Here is an 11,375-nt window from a genome sequence, read left to right on the forward strand (position 1 = left end):
TATTTTATGATTATGATACCATTTGTGTTACGTTGTTTTACACGTCACCTTTTACTAGAATTTTAAATGAGCATGGGTAATATAACATGTTACTATACTGTTGAGTCAGACTCGAGCATTAGGATTGTGGTACACTATGACTTGGCCTAAATTGTTAGACAAATATTGACCGTCATATAAATATATATAATTAATATAGGTTCGTGAATCCAAGGCCAACCTTACACTTGTTCGATGATGTTATATGTATTTTTACTACAAAATACAGTATGGTGAGTTTCATTTACCTTTTTACCCTTTACATATTTTTGGGCTGAGAATACATGCGCAACTTTTATAACTGTTTTACAAAATAGACACAAGTAATCGAAACTACATTCTATGGTTGAATTATTAAACCGAATATGCCCCTTTTTATTAAGTCTGGTAATCTAAGAATTAGGGAACAGACACCCTAATTGACGCGAATCCTAAAGATAGATCTATTGGGCCTAACAAACCCCATCCAAAGTACCGGATGCTTTAGTACTTCGAAATTTATATCATGTCCGAAGGAGGATCCCGGAATGATAGGGGATATTCTTATATGTATCTAGTTAATGTCGGTTACCAGGTGTTCACCATATGAATGATTATTTTTGTCTCTATGCATGGGACGTATATTTAAGAGAACTGGAAATGAAATTCTTGTGGTCTATAAAAATGATGAAAATAAATGATTATGATAAACTAATGAACTCACCAACCTTTTGGTTGACACTTGAAAGCATGTTTATTCTCAGGTTTGAAAGAGATCTTCCGCTGTGCATTAGCTGATTTTAAAGATATTACTTGGAGTCATTCATGACATATTTCAAAAGACGTTGCATTCGAGTCGTTGAAGTTCATTAAAGATTATATTTAAGTAGATGACAGATTAGGTCATTTATAGTTTGGATATTATGAAATGGTATGCATGCCTGTCAACTTTCGATGTAAATGAAAGCTTTTCTTTTAAAACGAATGCAATGTTTGTAAAATGTATCATATAGAGGTCAAATACCTCGCGATGTAATCATATGTTATTGTATTCGTCCTTATGGATTGGGACGGGTCATCTCATGTGGTATCAGAGCGGTGGTCTTAGCGAACCAGGTCTTGCATTAGTGTGTCTAACTGATAGTTGTTTAGATGCATTAGTGAGTCTGGACTTCGACCGTGTCTGCATGTCAAAAGTTTTGCTTATCATTTAGTCGGAAATCATCTACCTACCATCCTTAGGAAATTACCTGATTATCATTCTTTAGTCTATACGCGTTTTCTTGCATTTATTGCATAATAGTGTATAGACGAAATCTTATCCTGGCATATCTGTTACTGTGAACTTTGACTGACATCTTTCAAAGTTTCTTCCGTAATTTATGGGATTTTGATAATATATATACATATGTAAATTATGTATTGAAGAATATCAAATCTAATTCCTATAATCTATTTCATAACAAAATTCTTTCCCTAATCATACAAGATGGATCCCTCAACCAGTTCGAACTCCTCAGATTTCGATAGCTATGTCGATATGGATTTCCATTCGAGCTCCAAAAACAGTGTGACCGGAATAGATCAACCAATCAGTCATCATCTATTCTGGATGAAATGGGGATGGGTTCGTAGCCTCCTCAATTATTGGAGACAAGAAGAAGGTGATCCTTTCCATCCACCACATTACCCTCTTGGCGATGAAACTGAAGCACTTACCGGCGAACCTGTTCGTGAAACCATTTTCTCTCTCATTTCCAGAGTATCTCGTCACGATTATATACTACATCAAATTCTAGATTTTATTTATCCGCTCGTCCCAACCAACAATCATCCCGGTATACTAGCAGAAGTTAACGAACTTCATGCTCGTGTGACGGCTTTGGAGCTTATGGTGCAAGGATTACAAACACCATCAGCAGCACCAGCAGCATAATCAGTACCGCCAGTAACATCAACATCGCAAGCCTCAATACCCTAAGCACCAGCAGCATCACCGGCATCAACAACACCACCATCAACAACAGGATCATTACCACCACCAACAATCACATATGCATCACACACCTCAATATCCCAATCTATATATATGATATCAACGTCACACACACCAAAGATACCAAGGAGTACCAACAACAACAAATAATGAAGTATTGATTCATAACTTCATCGGAGAAACATTCTGTGGTGATTATGTAATCTCTAAAGTTTTAGAGATTATCTATCTCAGCCTTAACCAAAAACTAGATGAGTGGACAGAGATGATAGAGAGAAGAACCGAAACCCTAACAAGACTAGTGCGTAAGGTACAAGCTAGACTTGTTTTACCAACAACATCAGCAGTACCAATAGCCTCACCAACACAGTCAAATGCTGTCAACATAGTGAGAATCGTCAACACCTCCAACCTCACAAGCTTCGCCAGTTCAAGAATCACTGTGGAAATCATTACGAATTAATAACGAGTATATTATATCAACGAGTTATGAAGTATTAACTCAGTTCCTCCAAAGAATTTATATGTATATCCTATATATATATATATATATATATATATATATATATATATATATATATATATATATATATATATATATATATATATATATATATATATATATATATATATATATATATATATATATATATATATATATATATATATATATATATATATATATATATATATATATATATATATATAAAAATTTAACCATAATAAATCTTTCTGTACTAAGCTATTATGTATGGAACTTAACTATCCGGTTAATTCATATTACTAATATGCTATGATGTACATTATTCGTTAACAATTTCATCATTGTTAACCACAATCTCTGCTTCAATTCAATGAATTCCGTCTCATAATAAGTCAAGTGTATCATTCAATAACATGTTTGATTTTACACTTTCATCTTCGATGCACTCGAAACTTTCTAGAAAACATCAATCGTACTTTGCGAAGTTCGCAAGAATTCTTCAAGCGTCAACATCCTTCACTGAAGGATATAAATAAGAATAAATATTGAAGTATTGACTACATTAGTGAAATACTCCGCAAAGATTATGAAATCTCTAATGTTTTAAAAAAAAAAAAAAAAAAAATTCATTTCTAATTCAATCTGAAAATCAAATGAGCTTAGTATGATTTAAACTCATTGAATCTGTATTACATCTGAAGAAAATATATTCACATATATTTTCATAAGGACTGTAATGAAAATTCTTATTCAAAACATTATTTGTGAATTTTTTTTTAACGGGTAGGTAATACCCGAGAGATGTCTAAATTCACAATTAATATGTTACATTCTTTGAATCTGATTCAGCAATCACCAACTGTATTCACTACTCTCTCAACAATATACATTCTTTCGTAAAAATCAAAATAACTATTCTCATCCAAATTTGATTACATATTCTAAATTTTGACAAATCAAAAAAAATCCAAGTCAAGATTTAACAGAAGACATCACTCTTAGAATTCCTACATCTATCAAAGTCATACTTTGAATTCAAAACTGTGACAGAACATCACTTTTATTCGTAACACTCAGAAATAGATGAAATTCATTCGGGAATCAGGACGATTTTATCATTTGGATATTGACTATGACAATCTGCATTTAAAACCCTTCGAAATCCTGGAAGACACTTCAAACATTGAACAATCGAGATGATGATCCAACCACACATTATCCGAAGTCTTGTACCTGAAAAGCTCTCGAAACCAAAGTCGTAGTTTAACACGTACCCTCGTCGAATTCTTTAGCATTTATTAGCAAAAACAACACTTCGATTTCTTTTCAAAGTAGCCAATTTTGTCACAGCTCCAGCAAGTCAATTTCGATTTCTCAGTCGGACTAGTCTTATTATAACCCCGATAGATACGTTGCTCTTTCGTCATTATTACTGGGGAACCTTTCATATTCCACCATATTACCACCAGCGTTTAATCATCTGAAACACGATTCTTCTGAACCCACCTCGGATTGATAACCAGAGATTCAGATATTATAGCATTAAATGCAGAGGAAACATAAAAATGGTAGAAGGTTTAAACGGTCAAAATTTTGATGATAAAAGATAGTGAGTTGGTAAAGCTCAGAAAAAGAAAGGATTTGGTACTGAAAAACGGATTGAGCAAAGTATGAGGGAAGCCGTGGACAAATCATAGAGACTGAATCTGCCTTCAAAGGATCTAAATGATTCAGTGCCTGCTGAACTCGTTAGCAAACACCTTACTTCTTATTCTAAACCTTCACAGACAGATATTCTTCATCATCATCATATCTTAAATATTATAAGATATCTTCGTATCTTCCATTATACATATTCTCCATATTTCTGGAAATATCATCACAACTATTCTTATCAAGTATCATTTATCTCTCCGTAATATCTGCAAAATAAAAGAGACTGTGTTAGTTTCTAAATTCTGAAAAATTCGAATATGAATGTTTTTGAAGTAGTGTTGGGAACTGATGCATGAGTTAGTATAATATAATGACACTTGATCAACGTCATTATATTACAGTAATTCATGCTGAGTTTCTAATGGACGTGATGATTCACAGGACATACCGTCATCATGTGTCATTTACACGACTCTTACATTCTATCTAACCTCTAAATATATCAAGAAAATATTTCTTGATGATTCGGCCTTTTTCAGGATATTCTGGTAATTTGACAAATCAAGATATTACCCTTTCAAATTCTAACTTAGAACAATTACTATATTCCTTCTGAAAGCCATACATACAAATTCCGGACCATTACAAGAGCTACTTAATCGCAAGAAGAAGAAACGAAAGGACAAAGCTCCGAAAACAAAAATTGGGGTATAAACCGCAGCAAATAGGAGAGAACATTAACTATGGATGACAATGATTATAGAAGACAGAAGCAGGGACATCGAAGTATAAAGGAAGATATAAAACCCAACAACCACCCAGAAACTACAAACCGTGTATATCAATACGTATAGCGATATAAAGACACGGGAGAATGAAAAAACACTATAACCCCAAGGTAATGATAGAAGTAAGTAACTTCCTCCGGTGGTAGATGAAAGAGAAGGATGACAGATATGAAAGTTAGGAGTATATCAAGAATCAGTACTGGATGGAGCATGTTGACGAATGTTTTAAAATATGAATCAAGGGAGCAAGAATAGAAGGTGTGAGCTGTGGAAATAAGGAAATGAAGGGAGTGAATTTATAGTGAAATATCCGACAGACCAATCGAAACAGATTATTGCATTTAATCAAAGAAGATCCTGATTTCCTAAATCGCCGAAACCCCAAATCTTATTACGAAGATTTTCTTTAAATCCCATGAATTCCGGAAAATCAATCATAACCACGTCATTGGTTAAAACGAATATACATTTACTCATTTCACACTCTTGCGATAGCTTCACTTATACTCTTCGCATAATCAAATTGTTCTATCTATATTACTCAATGATGATAAAACTCTATTTATTAACTCATATTCGTCATGAAAACATTTTTATAGTTAGCCATGACGACTTCGATCAAATTTCGGGACGAAATTTCTTTTAACGGGTAGGTACTGTGATGACCCAGAAATTTCAGAACAAAATTAAACTTTAATCTTTATATATATCCGACACGATAAGCAAAAATCTGTATTGTTGAGTCTCGAAAGCTTTGAAACTATATTCATGTAATCAATTACCCTTTGACCATGCCTAACGATTCACGAACAATTATGTGTAAATAAATATATATACATATACATGTGTGATTATTAAATTGTGATATATTAATAAAACATTGAACGGATTAGTTAATATGAATATAAGTTATGAGATATATTTTATGAACTTGGAAATGCTATCAAGGTATTGAATAAATAATACTTTACATGAACGTATTTGTTCGATGTAAGTTTATCGACGAGATTAAAAGATAATATCAAATGATTGAATTATCGGATACATTAAACTATGATTATGAGTCTCTGTTATGAGGTCCACTTTGAATTAGGAAACCCTTACTTTTTTAACGGTATTCGGAATAAATGGTAAAGTGATTTACAAGTAAAAACAAAGTATCACTTATTGGGAGTTAGACAAAAGTTAGTGGAGAATTGAATTTCATAATACTCAATTTATCATATAGAAGGAATAATTGGGATACGATTCGTTGACTAGATAAACCCATTTGATATGTTATAATAAGTTATATTATTTAGAAAGTTAAGGAAATTAAACTAAACATTTACGCATAAAAGAATGAAATCAAATTAAGTTTTAAAGCATAAACGTTATAGGATTTTCGATTATGTAAATGAACTTAAATTATATAATTAGTTTTGAAAGGATAACTAGTATGTTATTAGATAAATATTTCAAAAATATGTATAAGATTATAAATTTTAATTTAAATTAGTCATAAAACGTTTTGATTTTAAACTAATATTAATAAATAGGCTTTGATAAATAACAAGATTATGAATTATAAAAGGAAATGATCAAAACACTCAAAAGATTAAGTTACACTTTGAGTGGGTTAGTTTTTAATTAATTTAAGTCTAGTTATTAATAAAGGTACGTGTCACAAAATGTTTAATTTAAAATAAAATATATTGACAAACAACGAGACTTTAATTTATAGAAGGAAATGACCACAACGCTCAATTTTATAAGTTATATTTTTATAAAGGTAATTTATTGTTGAGTAAGTCTAATTTTTGTAAAAGGTACACGTCACGTAACGTAAAAGGCTAGTTTTCTAAACGTACGAAAGTGCGCCCGAAAAACCGAAAGTGGTACATGAGTCGTGAGACCACGACCGTGTCATTTTTGTAAAAATTATATTTTTACCATGAGCGTAAATATAATATAATATTTAATTAATTCTAAAGATTAAATATATTATATATTAAATAATATATATATATATATATATATATATATATATATATATATATATATATATATATATATACTTTACATAAAGTTGTAAAGTTACGTAAGATTTGAAATGGGAATCATAAAGTTGTCGCAAGTTGTGGTGGTAGGTGGCAAACTTTCTCTTTAAAAACCGAACTCGTTCAATCTGCCATTCATTTTCATTTTCATATTACGGAGTATTACTTAATTTATTATTATTATTATTAATATTAATCTTATTATTATTAGTATTATTGGGAGCGATATTATTAGTGTTATACATAAAATACTACGACGAGGTCATGAGCGGGTCATTTCAAGACAAGTTTTATGAGTAGGATAGGGCTAAGGAAATTATGGGTTATAGCTATGGAGGTGATGGGAATGGTTCATGGGTATGCTCGTGAGGTCAACCTAGTGTTTATCATCTCCGTTGCGTTTACGAACCTTTCCTACAATATTGAACCTCAATATTGATACGTGAGTACTCCTAAATTTATTTTTACATATTAATAGTGTATCCCTGACTAGTGCTCGAGAAAATAGGATCATGCATGCTTGTACATTTGATATTGCCCTTAGATAGGTTATGTTGAATCTTAAAGGTTGTTATACCATGGATGAAATAAGGTATAAGATATGCATGTCATTGGAAAGCTAGCGAAAAATTAAGAACTTTTCATTTAGATATCGAATGGATTCGATGAACGGTTAGAAAGTTTTGAATTAAACACTTAATTTCGTAATTAAGATTGCTAATGATAATTAGTGAACTAAATTTTTGGGTAATAAAAAGTGGTTATTTGAATTCTACTCGTCGAGTAGATGAATTTTCATATAAAGCACGTCTCGTTTCGTTGAACGGTTGTCAAGTTATAGATAAAATAAATTTTGTAAATTTTGATGAAACGTCGATACGGAAACTGAAATTCTCGCTGACCTGCGTTGTTTCAGATTAAAACAAAAATACCACTAAATTCTTTGCTGTAAGGTCTAACAAACGACTCTGGCCGTTTGTCAATTCGAGTCTCGACGATTTTTCTAAAAATCGTCAAAGTTGACTGTTTGGTCACATTTTAAAATTCTAAAAAGAGCTGGAACTTTTTATTAAAAATGTCAGTTTTGTATCAGTTGCCATGGTCGACCTGATGTGTGTTTACTTTTGCCAAAAATCATGTTATATCTTTATGGTAACGAGAATTTGAAGGCTTTGACCGCTTGTCAATCCGAGTTTCGAGGAATTTTCTAAAAATCTCCAAAGTAGGCTACTCGGTCACTTTTGTAAATTTATTAAAGCTGAAAAATTAACTTTGAAACGCCGAAACCGCGTTGGCAACTACGAGTTGTCTAGATTTAGTTTACTTCTGTAAAAATTTATGCTTAATCTTTTTGGTAATGTGTAACTTTTATCTTTGCCCGTTTATCAATCGGAGTTTCGATAATTTTTCTAAAAATCGCTGAAGTGGTCGTTTAGTCATGTTTGACCGAAAAAAATCATTTTTGTATAAGTTATTGTATTTTTGCATGCGACCTCGTTTTTACTTTAACCTTTGACTTTTGACCTTGAACTTTGACTTTTCCCGTTAACTTTTCAGTTAATTTTTTCGTGTTGACTTTCTCTAAATACTAAAATACTATTTTATGATTATGATACCATTTGTGTTACGTTGTTTCACACGTCACCTTTTACTAGAATTTTAAATGAGCATGGGTAATATAACATGTTACTATACTGTTGAGTCAGACTCGAGCATTAGGATTGTGGTACACTATGACTTGGCCTAAATTGTTAGACAAATATTGACCGTCATATAAATATATATAATTAATATAGGTTCGTGAATCCAAGGCCAACCTTACACTTGTTCGATGATGTTATATGTATTTTTACTACAAAATACAGTATGGTGAGTTTCATTTACCTTTTTACCCTTTACATATTTTTGGGCTGAGAATACATGCGCAACTTTTATAACTGTTTTACGAAATAGACACAAGTAATCGAAACTACATTCTATGGTTGAATTATTAAACCGAATATGCCCCTTTTTATTAAGTCTGGTAATCTAAGAATTAGGGAACAGACACCCTAATTGACGCGAATCCTAAAGATAGATCTATTGGGCCTAACAAACCCCATCCAAAGTACCGGATGCTTTAGTACTTCGAAATTTATATCATGTCCGAAGGAGGATCCCGGAATGATAGGGGATATTCTTATATGTATCTAGTTAATGTCGGTTACCAGGTGTTCACCATATGAATGATTATTTTTGTCTCTATGCATGGGACGTATATTTAAGAGAACTGGAAATGAAATTCTTGTGGTCTATAAAAATGATGAAAATAAATGATTATGATAAACTAATGAACTCACCAACCTTTTGGTTGACACTTGAAAGCATGTTTATTCTCAGGTTTGAAAGAGATCTTCCGCTGTGCATTAGCTGATTTTAAAGATATTACTTGGAGTCATTCATGACATATTTCAAAAGACGTTGCATTCGAGTCGTTGAAGTTCATTAAAGATTATATTTAAGTAGATGACAGATTAGGTCATTTATAGTTTGGATATTATGAAATGGTATGCATGTCTGTCAACTTTCGATGTAAATGAAAGCTTTTCTTTTAAAACGAATGCAATGTTTGTAAAATGTATCATATAGAGGTCAAATACCTCGCGATGTAATCATATGTTATTGTATTCGTCCTTATGGATTGGGACGGGTCATCTCACAATTCAAATCAAGTCTTTAAATGACATACACACCTGCTCTAGGGATTACAACTTGGGTTCATTGGTTACTTTTGAATGGGTTGCTAATAAGTTAGCAGATAGGATTAAGGAAAATCCTAAAATAAAACTTAGGCATATGTAAGATATCATAATGAACAAGTTTTCTGTACAAGTGACTAAAAATCAATGTCGTAGAGCTAAGTCAAGGGTTATATATTTTGATGTGTAATCCAGAAATACTCACTATAGTCGAATTTGGGACTATGGGGCTGCAATTGAGAAAACAAACCCAGGAAGTACAGTTAAAATTGATGTTCAGACCATGGATGGGCAAGCTATTTTCCAGAGAATGTATATTTGTTTTGCCTCAATTAAACAGGGATGGTCTCAAGGTTGCAGGAAAGTGATTGGGTTAGATGGATGTTTCCTTAAAGGTATTTCAACTGGTCAACTACTTAGTGCAGTTGGTAGGGATGCAAACAACCAGGTTTATCCAATTGCCTGGGCAGTGGTGGATGTTGAGACCATGAATAACTGGTCATGGTTTGTACATCTGTTAAAGGATGATCTCAGTTTGAACAATGGTGATGGTGTTGCTATAACATCAGATCAACATAAGGTATAAAATTTGAAATTTCATAAACTTATATCCAATATACTTTGTATAATATGATTTGTATAATATACTTTGTACAGGGTCTTATTGAGTCAGTTAGGAGTATTTTACCAAATGCAGAGCACAGAAACTGTGCAAGACATGTCTACTCAAACTTTTCTAAAAGATGGCCTGGTGTTCAATTTAGACACCTTTTTTGGGAAGCAGCAAAGTGCACATATGTTGAAAAGTTTGATTCTATTATGCAAAAGCTCAAAGATATCAATGAAGAAGCTTATCATCACTTGGCTGATAAAAGACCAGCTACTTGGAGTAGGGCATTCTATAGAGAAGGGTTTGATTGTGATGTTGTTGAAATTGGGATTTGTGAATGTTGGAACTCCATGATAAAAGATGCAAGAAAGAAGCCTATAATTAGAATGCTGGAAGAAATCAGAATGAAAGTTATGGTGAGGTTGATGGACCAAAGGACATCTGCAGATAAGTGGAGTAGTGAAATATGTGCAAATGGTTCAATGTGTACATTGTTTATGAATTTTGTTTGTGTATTATGAACCAACCATTCATTACAGGTGCAGTTTCATCTACCATCAACCAACCTCATTCAATTTTTCATTCATATGCTAACTTAACAAAATACAAAATACCATTAAAGCACCACTTACATTCAATTCATCAACTACTACAACACCTTCTACGATTACTTAAACAGCTAAAAAGTACACTAAAACAACATAAACACCACAATAATCACTACCAAAATCCACATCAACAATTTCACCTTCCACTTCAATTTTTCAACCTCTGTTACTAGTCGTTCTTTATCTTCAGTCAAATCAAACATCTTTTTTTTATACCATTCAGATGGAAGCTCTGGATCGACCCAGTTGAAGTAGTTGCATTGAAATTGTCGTGGATTAGGGCAAGCCATGAATCTGCGAGCTGGGTTTCTTCGTGTATTGGCAGTCCACAATCTTGCAAAACCACCACAAAAGCATCTTTCTCTTTCCATTCCATTGTTCATCATGTCGAGCGAGCAGCTTTTGAATTTTTAAGCTTGAGCGTTTGATTTGGGTTTC

At 32.5% G+C, this 11,375-nt stretch overlaps 1 protein-coding gene across 1 annotated transcript; it reads left to right on the forward strand.

Moving 5' to 3' along the window:
* Positions 1-10,002: 10,002 nt before the first annotated feature.
* Positions 10,003-10,850, forward strand: LOC139859659 (uncharacterized). The gene is made up of 2 exons (XM_071848439.1): positions 10,003-10,299; positions 10,377-10,850. Exons 1-2 carry the CDS (start codon positions 10,003-10,005, stop codon positions 10,848-10,850), a joined length of 771 nt encoding a protein of 256 aa, XP_071704540.1.
* Positions 10,851-11,375: the final 525 nt, after the last annotated feature.

The sequence above is a fragment of the Rutidosis leptorrhynchoides genome, chromosome 7, assembly GCF_046630445.1.
Source record: "Rutidosis leptorrhynchoides isolate AG116_Rl617_1_P2 chromosome 7, CSIRO_AGI_Rlap_v1, whole genome shotgun sequence".
NCBI classification, from domain to species: Eukaryota; Viridiplantae; Streptophyta; class Magnoliopsida; order Asterales; family Asteraceae; genus Rutidosis; species Rutidosis leptorrhynchoides.

Coding starts and splice junctions, on each gene's coding strand:
- LOC139859659 (XM_071848439.1), top strand. CDS start 10,003: ATGGATGGGCAAGCTATTTTCCAGAGAATGTATATTTGTTTTGCCTCA. Junction 10,300..10,376: donor TAACATCAGATCAACATAAG/GTATAAAATTTG, acceptor TACTTTGTACAG/GGTCTTATTGAGTCAGTTAG.